Genomic DNA, 16569 nt, shown 5'->3' with positions numbered 1-16569 from the left:
TTGTCTCAGAGATCTTGTATATTCTTGTTATGCCTACTTATTTTCTTTTTTTTAATGTCTGAATGTTCAAATCTGGCCAGTTTATCTTCTAGCTCTAAGATTCTGTCTGCAGCATGATTTACTTTATTAAAGAAACTTTCAACTGAATATTTTATTTGATTTATTGTCTTTAATTTCCATGATTTCTGTTTTTTTTAATATCTCTATCTCCTTATTGAATTTCTCATTCATATCCCATAATGACTTCCTTAATTCATTCAATTGTTTTTCTCTGTTCTCTTGGAATTCATCACTAAATTTAATAATCATTCTTTTGAATTCTTTATCTGATATTTCATCCATTGAACATCTTTTGGGTCAGCTACTAATGAATTATGAACTTTAGGAGGGGTCATGTTACCCTTTTTTTTTCATATTTTTGCATCTCTGCTTTGGGTTTTATGCATCTATTGAGAGGGATTTCTCTTCCACTCTTATGTGTGGGCCTATTTAGGGCACAGTCTTCATTTGCCAATGTGTCTTAGAGTGATCTAGATTGAGATCCCCTTGTAGGTGTGATATTCATAGACTTTGTGTTAATTTTCTCTGTTTTTGCTAAAACGGTGGATCTCTTGAGTGGAGTGTGAGGGTCCAACCGTAAGCATTTGTATTAGGGGCCTGGTTGTTAGTTTGTGTTTTTGTCTTTTCTATTTTTTTTTATTAAAATATTGCTAAAGATTGAGTGTCATTAATTTGTGTGGAGCAAGGTGTGCTGTATTTTGGTTGTTTAGCTCAGCAACAGAGTCTTTACCCTGTGAACTAATCATGTCCCTATAGGTTCCCCTGTAGAGAAGGGGAAACAAACGATAGCAGCAAATAATGCAAACAATATATAGTATTAAAGTGAATACCTGATTACTACTATAACATCTACAATGCTAATTACCACAAAAAAAAAAAAAAAAAGAAGTTGTGTGGTCAACAATTGCAAAAATAGTTGCAATTTAATAGCAAAAATAATAAGTAACCATAACTAGCTCCTACATTAAAGTCAACAATAGGTGTCAACTCTGTCATCTACAGAAGTAATAATGGCAACAGCATGAACAGTGGGGGCAGGAGTTACATAAATGCATTAGTTCCAAAATATGATAAAAATGAAGTTAAGAGAAAAGAAAATGTAATAGGGGTTTACAACTTCAAAAAGTGAACAGAGAATGCAGAAGAGATGTAGCATGTGATAGTTATAAGAAAAGAGGAGAAAAACAGAAACAAAGTAAAAGGAGAGAGTAAGAGAGAACAAGAGAATATGGCTATTAGCAGGAGAAGAAGAAAAGAGAGAGTGAGAAAAGATAAATAAATAAATAAAAAACAAACAAAACAACCCAAATTATACAAGCCCAAAACCCTAACCCTCAAATAAGAAGGCAAGGAAAAATAACTTCATTAAAAAATGAGAAAAATGAAACAAATATGTATATATGTATTTATATATACATATATATGTACACATCCATGAACCAATCAGCGCAGCAAGAGCACACACACAACCACACACACACACACACACACACACACACAAGAAAAAAGGATTCTTAATGAATAAATGAAGACATCACCTCCACTGAGGTAGTCAAAATAGTTGATGAAAATGGATTGTCACGGTCTATGCCCAGTGGACTTTCTTTCCATTTCTTCTTGGGCTATGTACTAAGGGAGGGAGGGTGAGAGCGGGGTGGGGCTGGTGGGGGTTGTTAACCACTTCTTTTTGTGTCGCTAACCAGGCTGCCAGTTGGAGTGGCCTAAGACTGAAACTGGTTGAAATAAGTTTCAGCTTCCCTTATCATCAGTATGAGGTAGGATGGAGTGAAAAGAACTGTCATTGGAGTTCTGTCTGCACAGACCAGATGGATGCACTCCCAGGATAGGGTTGCTGCAGAGTTCTATGGGAGAAGTTCTGGTGGCTGAAGTTTAAGTCTAGCCAGGCCATTGGGTCTTGGTTGGGTGGTATCTCCTCTGGAGAGATGAGATCAACACACTCTCAGGGCCTGGGAGTTGCTGATCTCTGTCATATGTCTGGATCTCTGCAGCCTCATGGGACGTCAATCCTCCATACACTCTGCTGCCCAGAAACTAAGCCTTTTCAGTCTTAGTCCCTGAATGTATCACACTCACCTGTTCAGATTCCCAGACTGCTTTGGCTTGTCATATGAACCTACAGACTCAAAGGAAAAGCAAGTTGGGCTCCTCTTCACTTTTCTAACTTAAATCCCCCTGGGTACAATCTTCTCTGTTCCTGTTTCACTTCCATTCTGCTAGGTACACCTGAGGCTGCAGGGTAGGTGCTTGCCTGGTCAGTATGGCAACATTTGCTCTACTCTCCAGGCTTCGTTGCAGCTCCTGTGGCCGCCTCAAGATGGCTCCCACCTCAGCTCTCTGCAGCTATGGAGAAACAGCGCTTTTCAAATACTGGTTAGCGATGCAGGATCTGGATCAACTAAGCTCAGGCTGCTTTTCTGATCTCAGGTTCTACCCTCTTTTGTGGTGAATCAGCACCATGACCACTGTCACAATTGGCTTGGTTTCAATGTACACTTTCTTCTTTGTTTACTGTACATAAATTTCTGCATCTCTAAGACACTCTGACTGTCCAATAATAAGTTTTAGTGAAATTCCTCTTTCACCCACCTTGCTGAGAAGCAGTACTCCTGCCGCTTGAATCCTGAGTCACAGAGAAAATGGGAATGCAGCCTTCCTCTGGCCCACCATCTTGAATCTCCCCTAGTTCTTTCTAACACTCTGGAATCTATAAGCAGCAAGGATGTTTATTTTAAAATTACTCATCTTCCTGTCCTTTTTTACAACAGGTGAGGGGCTTGAGTACCTTCCTATCACATTTCTCTATCCAAGAGACACAGAAGTCCTTTTGTAGTCACTTAGGAAAGGGAATTCAAATTCCAATTAAAAATCTTGAGACCGAGGTATACCTTCTAATGAATGCAAACAGGACAGGGATATAATTGGTTTATGATTCTTAGGTACTTCTGGAGTTGGAATTTTTAAAATAATATTTCAAACCTATGAGATCACAGGGTTTTTCTAAACTCATGGTCAAGATTATTTCCTGCCAGTGCTTGTACTAATACTATACTTCTTGCTATCTGTACAACCTCAGGAAGCTCATGCTGAAATTGGGACTGTACTACAAATTGTTCCTTGGAAGTGTGAGGTGAAGCTTGCTCTTTTAGTGAATTTTCTTTACTTTGGTTCAGCATTTGCTTATCTAATGATTTAATATATTGTGTATATATATGTGATTTTATGATATGATATATATATTGACTTAGATCATTATATATTATATTCCATCCTCTGTCTGTTCATCTCTTGATGAATGCTTCCTCCTTCAATGTTCTGTGGTTGAATCTTTGTGAATATCAATGGAGCCCTAGGAATGGAAGACATTCATATCATCACAGCATATTTATTTCATCCAGTCTTAAACCCTAGGCCTGTATTGCTTCCTGACGTATTAAAGATCTCCCAATGGAATGAGGAACCAGAGAACATTTGTGGTCTGTATAACTTCCAGTGACCTCGAAGGAAGTTTGAGTGAATCAAATAGCTGCTGCTTTTAACATGTGATGAATCCCTATTTGTTTCTAAAGTAAGTTAATAGAATATATGCAATAATAATCTTTCTGCCTCTCAGTTACATATTTCTGATGGTTCATATACCCACATATATTATAGCTGAATAAGTATTGTCAGTAAATTTCTTTAGTGGAAGAGGAAAATTAGCCAAAATTAAGTTTTTCAAATTATTGATTATCGAATATAATATCTCCTGCTTTGGGTATTTCTTTTTACAATTTTTTAAAGTCTACTTGGATTCCTGTGAGTGAAATGTATGTTTAACTTACATTTTAGAGCAAGGAGCAAGATCCAGAACTTTCTTATGTACCTTTCAAATTGTCATTGGAACACCTTGATATCACACCCTGGGAGATTCTTTATGGACTTTTTAGATTGGTTTCCACCTCTTGCTCACCTGGGAAACCCTCTTTAGCCTCATCTTCCCCTCATATCACCTATCAACAAGTCATTCTGACCAACTTGGTTTCCCCATCAAATCCATTTTTCCAACTTATTTCTGATTCAGGGTGTCCTTTATAGTCTTGAATACCTATCTTATGAAAAGAAGTACACTATGATCTCAGATAGACTCATCATAGAAATGCCAATGCAACCATAGAGCATACGATCAGGAAAGAAACTAAAGACTGGATTTCTAAACTACATGGAGTGTGTGTCCAGAGGGGGGCTAATCTGAAAGAGTGTCCAGTGCTAAATGGGTGAAGACATCCCTCCCATGGTTAAGAATGTGTGTTCTAGAGCACATTGAGTGAATTAAATTCTGCTTCATCACTTTCTTGATTCCGACCTTAGATGAATTACTTAATAACCTAAACTATAAGTTAAGGATATACAGGGAGAAGCAATTTCATGGCATGGCCACAGACATGTAAAATGCTTGGTGTGTACTTAGTTTGTAAAAAGCACTCAATAGCACTTAGTTGATATTTAACTTTTGATGTTAGCAGCATCAAATTAATGTTATCATTTTTATATATTGTTTTGGATTGATCTTTCTCTAGTAGATCTTAATTAGGCATTTATGTCCCATGTAAATTTATTGATCTGTAAAATGTTTGTTGAGCATGTACTATGTGCCAGATTGTATTCCAGGTGACACATCTGTTAAGCAATATAGTGATTCCTGATGTCATGGAATTTATATCCTAGTGGAGGGAGATAGACAGTATACAACAAATCTAGTAAAGAAATAAATGATATAAGAACTGTGGGGATAAATGAAGTACTGCAAAGAAAGGGGGATTGTAAGTGCTGGTGGGCAGGTGTGATCAGCCCAGTTGTCACCGAGAAGGTGACATCTCAGAGAGCTTGAAGGGGGGACATTAGGGAAGGGGGCTTGGGGAAGAAATGTCCAAGGCAAGCGAGCGACCAGTGTGTATGCCCAGCTTGACTGAAGCCAATAAGGAGGGCTCAGGATGAGGGAGTAAATAGGGAGAAGCTGGAGCCCAGGCTGAGTGACAGGGGTAGTTTGGAGGGGCTGCATTTGGATCCGCAGACAATGAAAAACTGTGGTCATCAGCTTTTGGTTTCTGTGATCAAAATACCTGACAGAGACATTTTCTATAAAAGTTTATTTTGGCTCCTAGTTTCAGAGGTTAAGTCCACAGTCAGCCAGGTCCATCGCTCTGGGCCTGGGCTAAGGCAGAACATCATGGCAGAAAGGCTGGTGGAGAAAAGCTGCCGAGTGTGGCAGCTAGAAAATAGAGGGTGTGGGGAGAAGCACCACAGGGAAGATGAACCCTTCCAGGGCACTTCCACAGTGACCCTCCTCCTCCAGCCACACCCCACCTGCCTCCAGTTACCGTCCAGTCAGTCCATTCCAACTAGGATGAACTGATTAGGTTACGGCTCTCACAGTCCAATCATTTTACCTCTGAATATTCCTACATTAACACAGGAGCTTTAGGGGGAGCACCTATATCCAGAGAAGAATAGGAACTGAGTTCTTTATTTTCCAGCCAACTTGACCTTCTCCTACTAGACTTTATCCTGACTAAAAATCCTAAGCATCTTTTACCAAGGTTTTACCTTCACACAAACTCATGTGGACTAAATATCCCTGTTGCACCTTTATAAAATTATACTTCTGATTAAGATGGTCCTGAGTGAAGTTGGGTAGGGTGACACACACTGTAATCCCTTTGACTCAGGAGGCTGAGGCAGGAGGATCGAAAGTTCAAAGCTGGCCTCAGCAATTTAGCAAGACCCTAAGAATAAAAAAATAAAAAGGGTTGGGATGTGGCTCAATGTTAAGAACCCCTGGGTTCAATCCCTGGTACCAAAAAACAAAACCAAAAAGACCCTAAGTAAGATACTTAAGCTTTAGACAAATAAATCAGAATCTGTCAATTCACTAAAGGCTTCTACCATCTGTGAATATTGGCTAGTAAGCAGTTTTTAGCAACACAAAGACATATATATTTCTTGAAAATGTATATATATCATTCTCCATTGCCAATTTGAAAATACGTGAGGACAGATCTCAATCATAGGATGCCATTTACTCCAGAACAGATATTAAACTTAGTCTAATATAAAGTAATATAGCCTCAAATGAAATCAAAGTTTAGTTTGACTTCCTTATTCAGTTTCTTTTGGTACCAGAGATTGAAGTTAGGGGCACTCGACCACTGAGCTATAACCTCAGCCCCTTTTTGTATATAAAGGTAGGGCCTTACTAAGTTGCTGAGGCTGGCTTTGAACTTGTGATCCTTAGCCTCTTGAACTGCTGGGATTAGAGGTATTAGCCAAATGTGCCTGGCCTCATTTAGTTTTTAATCTATTAAATACTAGAAATTTTTGCTATTTTGGGGGTGGGGTACGGCAGATACCAGGGATTGAACTCAGGCGCACTCGGCATTGAGCCACATCCCCAGCCTATTTTGTACTTTATTTAGAGACAGGGTCTCAATGAGTTGCTTAGCACCTCACTTCTGCTGAGGCTGGCTTTGAACTCACAATTCTCTTTCCGAGGTGCTGGGATTACAGGCATGAGCCATGGTGCCTGGCTTTTTGCTTGGTTTTGTCTTCATGAAAACTCAATTAGATGATGAATGGTATATTAAAACAATGAGATTTTTTAATTATTAACAGTGAAAGTAAACCTGGATAAACTATATAAATAACACTCCCATTGCTTTTCAATGACATTTATTTATTATTTTGGTCAATGTACTGAATAAGTTTATTTGAAAGTAGAGTTGAGGGTTGGAGTTGTGGCTCAGTGGTAGAGCACTTGCCTATCATGTCTGAGGCTCTGGGTTTGATTCTCAGTACCACATATAGATAAATCAATAAAATAAAGGTCTATCAACATCTAAAAAATATTTTAAAAAAAGAAAGTTAGAGTTGAAGGTTAAAAATTGTATGATAAAGACTAGACAGGTTTAATTACCACTTTAATTTCTAGAAAGGAACTGAGTTTCTATGGGAGTACTGATTTTTGTTGGGTGGGGGACTTAAGGCATCTGGTTTGAATTTATTTTCTTCTGTGACTTTTTCATTTGTCATTTTTAATACAATGTTATTTCTAGGAAAAAATAAAGAATATAGAAGATATTCAATGGGGGTGAATTTGAAAATTAAGATGACAGTTTCCTGTGTGACCCTTGTAGACATGATGTAATGTGTTGTGCAACCTGATACGTACATAGGTGCAAAGAGAAACAGTAACTTCCAGTCAGCCTCACAGTGCAGCAGGGCTAAACTGAAGAGAACATATGCTATCTCAGTGATTCAGCCACTTCTCGGCCAGTTTCTGCCATGAGTAACAAAGTTTGGTATTGCCAAATCTGGCTTTATGTGGAGAAACCCACATTTCTGAATTCTTATGTGTCAAATTTCCCAATTTTTAAATGGCAACAAATTTAAAAAGAAAAACAGAAAGTCTCTCTGGAACAACACTGTGCAGTACACTTGTCAGCCACATTCAGTCTACCTTGGTTCTTCCTGGGTCCACATTCAGGCTGTGTAACTGAGAAACAGAAATACCTTGTAGCATTGATGGGATTCCAAAGCCTCATTCCCCACTGCTCTGTGTCTAGAAATCAACTTGTTACTTCATTTAATTTTAACTAGCAGAATAGCTTTTATCAGATACAGTGTTCCAGTATTACTATTAGCAACAGTGGATCTTACTAGAGTCACCCATAATCATTACAATAATTAAGTATACTATTAATATAGCAATGTGTAGAATTTATATATACTACTATCTTTTCAAATATGTTGCTTTATTCTCCTAAAATAAGTTATGTATGAACAAATCTATAACCCCAGTGTGCAGGTCAGACCCGAGGCATGGAGCAATTAAACCACCTAAAAAAACACAAGTAAAATAGTGGCCAACCAGAGTTTATTTACTCTGCTCAATTAACTTTTTCTATGATCTAGTTTTATTATTTCTATTTATCAGGATATCATCAAATTAATATTAAAACCTACTATAAGAAAAAAGTATGTCTAACACTAATCTGTTGAGAAACTAAACTGTATGCTTGATGCCCTCTTGGAAAATTCTGTAATAGGATAAAGGAACTTCTAAATACAAATACGTGCATATGTGCATGTGTGTTTTCAAATGAATTTTGAATTATCTTTTATAGAATTTATACTTGTCCTTTTATTTATCTATTCCAGGACAATTTTAAGATGAAGAAATTAAATAAAATAAATATTAATTAAATATTATTAAATAAAATAAAGAAATAAATGAAGCATTAAAATAGGCAGACCAGATGATGGTTACATGTCTTTTATTTGTGACATTTGAATTTCTAAGCCCACATAGAACTGATTTCATAAATATCCTTTAGTTTTATTTTGCTTTCTAGTTGATTTAATTGTTAGTCTATTTTTCTTATAGCCAAACCTTTAATTTAATCACAAGTGGAACTAAAAATATAGTCAACACTTTTTCCAGATGTATGTAAAAAAGATACAAGAAAACTCTGGACTCAGAACACAAGAAGCTAGTATGACAGCTTAATTGTTTGATTAGAAATGGACTTTTCCCTCTACGTTATACAAATTCTTATATAATGTCACCTAAAATTCTTACCCAGAATTAATACCTGCCCAGAGGGAAATCAGTTTTATAAGAGTGTTTTGCCGATATATTTTTTGAAGCACAAAAGCAATCATTATTTCAAAACACACTTTGTTTGGCTAATTCTAGGAATTACCAGTTTCTTCAAAGACCAAAGTGATCAGAGCAAGAGGGACAACGGTATTACACAGATGACATCTCCATTTCCCTTTAGTGATTGTGCCTTTTTACCCATGTCTTAAAGACATGGCCTTACTTTTCCTACAATATTTTTTTTTTCTTACAGTGTGATACTCATGGGGTATGGAAGGTTAGAGACCATAGAAAGTGATATGCTCCCACCACTGATAGACTGGCGTAAACCACCATAAAAAGATGAATGGAACTCTATTCTAGTTCCTTAATGTTTTCCCAATTAAAGAGGTGATTGGAAACAACAACCAAACCTGAACAGTGTAATCTAATGAGCTGTTAAAGGTAGAAGAAAGGAAATTCAGGGAAGCTAACAAAAATGGTTGAACAGAATACAGTGAAGAGTACTGTATGGATGATTAAAATATAAAAAACATTCTGTAAGTGTATAAAAAGCAAGTCACGACTTAGCAAAGACACAACAGGGTTTCTTGAAGGCAGGAACTAATTTCTTATTAGGTCCATGGTTGGTGGCATTCATAATGTAGACTTAGGGAGAGCTTTGGGAAGTTTCCAGTTGAACTACAGAAATGGTTAGCAACAGGTCAGCCAAGAAGGTGCTGTTGTTGGGAAAACTCTAAAGGAAATAAGACTGAAGGACCGTGGGAACAATCCTGAAAAACTATACAAATGTGAAAATGCAGTTCTCTTTATTATATATACTTATACTGCACTGTCTCTGGACTTTTTAAATGCGGGACACAAAAGATGTGCTGAAACTCAGAGTACTTTGCTGGAATCAAAGTGGAAGAATTTCAGATATTGTGAAGTTTCAATAGGGACTGCCAGAGGATGCTGCAGAATTTCTATGCCTGGAGATCTGTGAGAGGAGAATAGATTTTTTACTTGGAATGTCACTGACATGGCCTGGGAGATTTGGCCTGGGAGACATGGCCTGGGAGATAGAAGGGATAGATTAAGACGTCCCTCAAAGTTCCTCCCATTCGTCTGACTCTGAGACTCTAGGTTCTGAGAAATGAGAAAACACTCAGGGAAGAAAAAAATGGCAATCTAAGGAGCAAGAATGACTCTAGACCAGCATTTCTTAATCTACTTATTTTCTCCATTATTTTCCATTGAGGAGACTTTGTAGGCATTTTATTCCTAGTCATGTCCTCCCACCCCTTATTCCATCCCTTATAAGATTTTAGTACCACATAAATACTTTGTATTTGATTATGTGCTATGGTCCTTTTGAGGCCTACACCGTATTGTAATATCTAAGATTCTCCATCCAAAAAACATTTTTAAATCACTCTCAACAAGAAGGTTCTCTACGAATAAACTATGGATCCGAGTGGGAAGTCACTAAGGATAGGAGGAAAAACAATGTTACATATATTTCAATTCTGGCTTTGGGACCATGCAAATTTTCATTAGCCAGCATGCCCGTGTATCACCCACACAGGAAACTGTCAATGCTTCTCTTCCTACTGTTGAATGGAAAGGCATGAATCCTTTACCACCGGTATACCATTTAACTGCAGTGGGTACTATCTTTGGGGATCATGGACCCTGGTAGTTAAGAAGTGAATGTTTACATGTATCACCTCACACTCTATAGACACTAGGCTTAGTGAATTGCAGAGCTTAATAATGAACTGTGGAAATTGATGATGGTTGGACCAGGCAGATAGCAACTTCATCTACCAATCAATATTATGAAAAGAGATGATTAGACATGATTTGACATGCTTCTTGATGTGATGTAATAGGAAGAAACATGACTTATATAGTATTCTTGCAAAAAAAGAAGTTTAACTTAAATTTCATGAGGAAATAATCAGGAAACCAACCAATAAAATAAAATCCTCCAGATTGTGGGACATTCCACAAGTAAACAGGCCTGAACTCTTTAATTATGTCAGTCAGCTGGGTACAGTGGTGCATGCCTGAAATCCCAGCAAGTTGCAAGACCAGCATCAGCAATTTAGCGAGAACCTGTCTCAACATAAAAAAAATTAAAATATGGACTGAGAATGTCATTCAGTGGTGAAGTTTCCCTGGGTTCAATCCCTAGTAGGAAAATGAATAATAATAATAATAATAATAATAATAACAATGATGATGTCATGAACTGATGGACACACCACACCATACACACATACCACACCGCAGAGCCCCACAAACATACCTCACCACACATACACACAAAAGGGAAACTAGTCCATTACAGGATACTAAAGAGAAAGACAATGAAAGGCAATGCTTGATTCTTGATTGGATCCTGGATTTAAAAAAATTAACTATAAAGACTATTTTGAGATGGTTGAAGAATTTTGAATAGGAATTATACCCTAGATATATACTGTGTTGGTGTTCAGTTTTTTGGAGGTGATAATGACATTGAAGATGGTCAGGACAAGGGTCATATTAATAGGAGGAGCATGATGAAGTATCTTAAGTTTCATGATGTCTACATCTTATTTTCAAATGATTCAGCACTCAGAACATGTATTTATAGTACGAAGGAAATGTTGCAAATTGCTAATTGACGCACTTAAAAGCATAAGGATGCTTATGATAATCTTTTAACTTTTGAAATTTTCACTCCCCCTGCTCCCATCCAAATGGGAAAAGAAGGGGGAGAAGGGACCAGGTTAAGAGAAAAAAGCAGGGTTGCAGTCTCTCACCTAGAGGAATGGAGACAACCAGGGGCTGCCAGAAGCTTAGATTCGCCATTTACAGTAAGAGATTCATGGAAGATGAAATCAGACCAAAGAGTTAAAAATTGTCAATGAAGACTTTCCTTAGAATTTGCCAAACAAAGTTCTGTGGGAATAGGAACACCCTATAATTAAAAAATACAAGAGCAGTTTTCCAGAATTTATTCTAGAAGAGTTGATTAGTGCAATTAGCAATATAGCCACGAGGAGAATGTTCCAAGAAGTTCAAACAATATTTGGATGTTTAAATTGAGTTATTTCATAGTTAGTAGACAACAACCTTAAAATATTAATGACAAACATCTTCAGATTCTAGCTTTCCACTTGATTAAGCATCATTGAAATGCAGGAACATATTCAACTTTCTAAATGCAAACATCCTACGATTCCATGGCACAGAACTACAAAGATCTCAAGGGCACAGGCTCCACTCTGTCATTTCTCGGTCCCACCATCCTGCATTCCTGTGTGGTATTGTGTATCGCACAGATCAGGACTTAGGGACTCTTGTTTCTCTGTATCCTGAAGACAGGTTTTTTTTTTTTTTCTTTTTTTTCCAGTCAAAAGTGATGTTGGGAAAAATTTTTGCCTATCTTGGCCTGTCAAAATTACTTAGGATAAAAAAGAAAGTTTATCGTTGACCAGCGTGAACAACACGGAGAGAGGTAGCCGCGTTTGGGTTCCATAAGACAATGTTTATAAGATAGGAAGCAAGGGTCTGTCCGCATGGTTGGGTCAGTGTAGAAGGCCACTGTGCACAGTCAGCCCTTTCTTGGTTTGGACAGAGATTTCATGTCCTCCAGACTTTTACAGCAGCCACAAATGATGTTAACACATTATGTATAATAAAAGAATACCAGAGTTGTTCATTTGTCTTTTAATCGTTATTATATTAAATGTGCTAATACATTCTTATCTACTTCCCTCCACCAACAGATATTTTGTTAAACTCAAATATTCCTGGAAGTATTATTACCCCTTTATCACAGGTTGGGCTGACAGGACCACAGGTTTGTGAATGAATCAGAGAAGGCGACATTTCATCAATTACAACTATGTTAGGTTTCAAAGGCAGGGCGCAGTGCAGAATGCGTCATTCTGACCATCTACTGGAAGAGAAAAATTGGAAAGGATGGAAGAAGGAAGTTATCTCCAGCTCTACTGCCACCTTGAAAACTGGGCACAGTCCAGAAACTAATTTTGTGCCATAACTCAACATGGCAGATGAGAGCAGAGTGTGGAGGAAGGAGAGGCGAGTAGTTGGGTTTCAAGCTCAGAGGGCCAGTGAGGAAGGTTACAAGTCAACAGACTGGGTGTATCATTGACATTCACCAAATAGCCAATGGTCCAGCCAGGACTCCCTGCTCTTTAAAGAACAAACACCGCACTAATGTGGCTCAGGGATCTTACTGACCATTCTTGGTCATTTGTAACTTTCTTTTATTTCTCTCTTCTGGGAAACAGGAAAATATCAACAGAAGAATCAAGGACTGATGGTGGTTGTAAAAAAAAATGTACATTCTGATCCGGGCAAACTGGTAACTTGTTAGCTTTCTGCTAGTGGCCAGACTCTTCCTCAGAGTTAGCATGTGAAGACCCTGTTTGTAGCAGAGACAAGCCAGGCCATGGAGTGGTCCCTGATACAACTGCTTCTTAGGGAAATGGCATGGATGCTGACAGATGGGCTTCAGATGTCCCAGCTCCACAGCCCTGCACAATTTTAAACCACAGGATCAGCATGGGAGCTTTTGGAGACCCCAAAGGAAGGTTTCTTATAGAAAAACTTGCTGTGTGTCCAAAGTTCCAAAATTCACTTGGTACTTAGAAAACAAATGACAGAAAAGTAGGCCAGCTGACAAGACAGCTAAGTGGAAAGGTACAAACGAACATCTCAGTCTCAAAACCTGAATTCCAGTAAAGCTTAGGCGGCAGGTCACAGGCAGAACCATGACGTGCACGGAAGTTCAGGGGCCCCTCCTGGACATTTCCTGAGCCGGAAGGGTCAAGGGCTGGTCCTTCTTCCATGTTGTGGTCTTCTGGTCCACAGGTCTGGGCTAGCAGCACTCAGAGGGTTAAGAGCACATGAAGTGAGTGGGGAACGTGTCTCTCGGGGGTCACTGCTCGACTCCACCTCTCCTGCTCCTGGAAGTAGGTGCACCGTTTCAACCAGGGAGCTCTGCCTTCTGTCCACTGAGAGCTCCAGGAGGAAACAGTTTTCCTTTCTTCCAAAGGTTGAGATGGAGCCTTAGTGACACATCCTGCTCGTCATCTCTTTCTGGAAAGCAAACAGAGAAGGACGGTTAGACGAAACTATAAGCAGAGTAATGATGTGATGAAGGATTCTGAAGATATTCAAGGACCTGCAGACCCTTGAAACCAAAGGTTGCAAGCATAGCCCATGAAAAGGGTTCAGCATGAGGATGTGTTCTGTTCAGACTGCAGGTTTATTGATTTGATATTTTTTCTTTAAGTTTGTTTAAAAAGTTTTACTATCTTGCCCAAAGTCCAAGTTGCTTGCTTTTTCTGAAAAATTGGAGTTGAAGAAGGGCTGTCCTCTTTGGACAGAGAAAATATTCTCCAGACTGTCCCAGTCCCCACCACTCCGGGTTGGCTCCCCATGGGAAGCCAAGCATCACTTGCCAACCAATATGAAAACTGGATTTGGACTGCTATTCTTAGGGAACAACTTCTCTTTAACTAAGTTTCGATCCAAGATGGGAAAATGAAGAATAATTTCAATATGTATAAGTCAAGAAAAGTGGGAGAGAGGACATTCTTCATGGAAATGAAGACTATACCAAAATGTCTGACATCATGTGCTTGGCTCTTGTGGGCAGTCATAGATCCCACATGTGCCGTCCTTTCTCTTCCTCTGGGACTCTGCATGGGCTGAGTTCCTTGCCTATGGCCTGTTCCTTCCACATCACGCCTACCCCCTCTTCACTTGGCTAACTGCCATTCATTTTCCCAACTCAGAAAAGAGGACTTCCACCTGTCGAGAGGCCTTCTGGCACCTTATCCAACCACAGTGGAGATGTCTGCTCCCCTCCACCTATGCACACCCGGTCCTTGCATTGGGTGTACTGGTTGGGAACTTTGTGAGTGTGTATGGCTGCTGGGCACATCTGTTGGCCCCACTGGACTGCAAGTTACTAAGTGGCAGGAAGAGGAAACACTCCTCAGATCAGTCCATGTGCTTTCACCTTTGTATCCCCCATCCTTAGCTCTATGCTGGGCAAAGGCTAGGGACCCCTCTTTAATCTCCAAGGACAGTATGAGAAGCAAGTTGAAAATGTATGTGCCATTCAGCATTCTGGGAGGACAAGGACAACATCATTTTAATTAGATGAATGAGTTGCTTCCAAGTTGCATCTCCTGCAAAACTGACTGCAGCTGCTACATCTTTTACAAGCTGACCTGGACCACCTTGGCTTACAAAACAGGCAACCTCTGAGTCAAAGGGGCTGGACATGGAAGGGCCCACGTGCTCAGAGAGTCTTTATATTCTCAAACCATACAAATGTGATGGTTAAAGAAATAACATACAGTGCAGTATCAAGGCACTTTTGCATTCCTGTAATATTATTAAATATAGATAACTACATACAAATGCATATATTGAAAAATTAAACAACCATTATTTATACATATTACTTATACTGTGTAGATGCCTGGGAGACAAGACTGCTCTGCTCATGTAGCTGCCATCTATGGAGGAGAAAGAGGAGTGGATCACAAGCCAAAGCACCATGACATCAATGCAAGAATTTACCAGAGGAGAGGCTTGGAGGTATGGGGCAACCAAGCTCACCTGCATTTCAGTCCCATTTCTGCCACACGCTGCCCACCTGTGTGATTTCCCCAAACCTGCAGATCTTAACTGAAATGCCCTGTTTTAGACACATCTTCCCTAAGCCCAGAGACGGGGCATATTCCCCCTTCCACCTTTCCATAGCGTTCTTCTTCACCATTGGACTCATCTATTGTTGTTTCCCTTCCTCCTCCTGGATTCATCCCTAGTAGGCTCCTGTAGGATCTGAGAGAGAAGGCTATGCCCATTGTTTGCGGTTGCATTCAGAGCCTGGCAATCAGTGTTTGTTTGATCAAGGAGTGAACAGATCTTCTGTGTCCTCATCTGTAATGCAGAGAGTGATATGGACTTGAAAAGGTCGCAGCAAGGTCAAATGTATTAACAAATGCATGGGCTCCATATACCTTAATTCTTTTTCTGATCTCTTCCTACAGAAAGACATGGTTCAGAGGCACAAACATGGTGGCAGTCCTTTCTTGCTGTGGGGAGGAGTCCTTGGAGGACGTCTCTGATGACCCACTGAGATGGATTCCAACTTTAGGAGGGAGAAAACTGACCAGTGGGGATGGAGAGGTGAGACCTGACCAGGGATCTGGTGCTGCTATGGCTGGAGCAGAGGGAGTCTCATCCATAGCAAGATGTGGACAGGTAAGTGCACAACTGTGCAAAAAAAGGGACCCATGTGTTTGGTGTGAGGAATAGAAATAAACCATGACAACTTTGCAGCAAACTTGCTGTGCCTTTTGCAAAGACTCTTGTGTTTTCCATTAACTTTTTTTTTTTTTTTTTATAAAGACAGGGCCTTTCTAAGTTGCTGAGGCTATCCTCAAACTTGTGATCCTCCTGCCTCAGCCTCCCGAGTTGTTGGAATTACAGGCATGGGCCACTTGACTTGAGAATGGGTTAACTTTTGATGACAGATGGGAAAAAGAATGTGGGAATGCAACAAGGGTATGTGTGTATATTTGAGAGAAAAAGAGCATATATGGGATGGACACAATTTTAGTTTTATAATAAATATTGTAGTTATTTGCAGTGGATTAGCATGTTCAGAAAGAAAGGAACGAGCATTTGTTAAATACCTATAAAGTGCCAGATGCTTTTGGGTGGTTATGTCTATGCATCTGTATAACTCTAAGAATGAATTATGATCTTCATTTGGCAGAAGAGTCCTGATCTCTGGGCAGAATGATTTGCTTACAGTAAACAGGAAAATT

General features: G+C 39.2%; 2 protein-coding genes across 3 annotated transcripts in view; both read right to left on the bottom strand.

The window, feature by feature from the left end:
- The window catches only part of LOC124964101 (equatorin-like), a 33751-nt gene extending 20185 nt beyond the window's left edge, over positions 1-13566 (bottom strand). Inside the window, 1 exon segment of the mRNA XM_047524008.1 lies at positions 13422-13566. Coding sequence (XP_047379964.1) covers positions 13422-13566 — 145 coding nt within the window.
- Positions 8876-16569, bottom strand: part of Mob3b (MOB kinase activator 3B) — a 194386-nt gene continuing 186692 nt past the window's right edge. For both annotated transcript variants that reach the window (XM_047525588.1, XM_047525587.1), the window contains one exon: positions 8876-13816. In XM_047525588.1, coding sequence (XP_047381544.1) covers positions 13787-13816 — 30 coding nt within the window. In that variant the 3' untranslated portion in view covers positions 8876-13786. The remainder of the gene's footprint in view (positions 13817-16569) is intronic.

Source organism: Sciurus carolinensis, chromosome 14 (assembly GCF_902686445.1).
Source record: "Sciurus carolinensis chromosome 14, mSciCar1.2, whole genome shotgun sequence".
NCBI classification, from domain to species: domain Eukaryota; kingdom Metazoa; phylum Chordata; class Mammalia; order Rodentia; family Sciuridae; genus Sciurus; species Sciurus carolinensis.
This window is presented reverse-complemented; position numbering and strand designations above follow the sequence as displayed.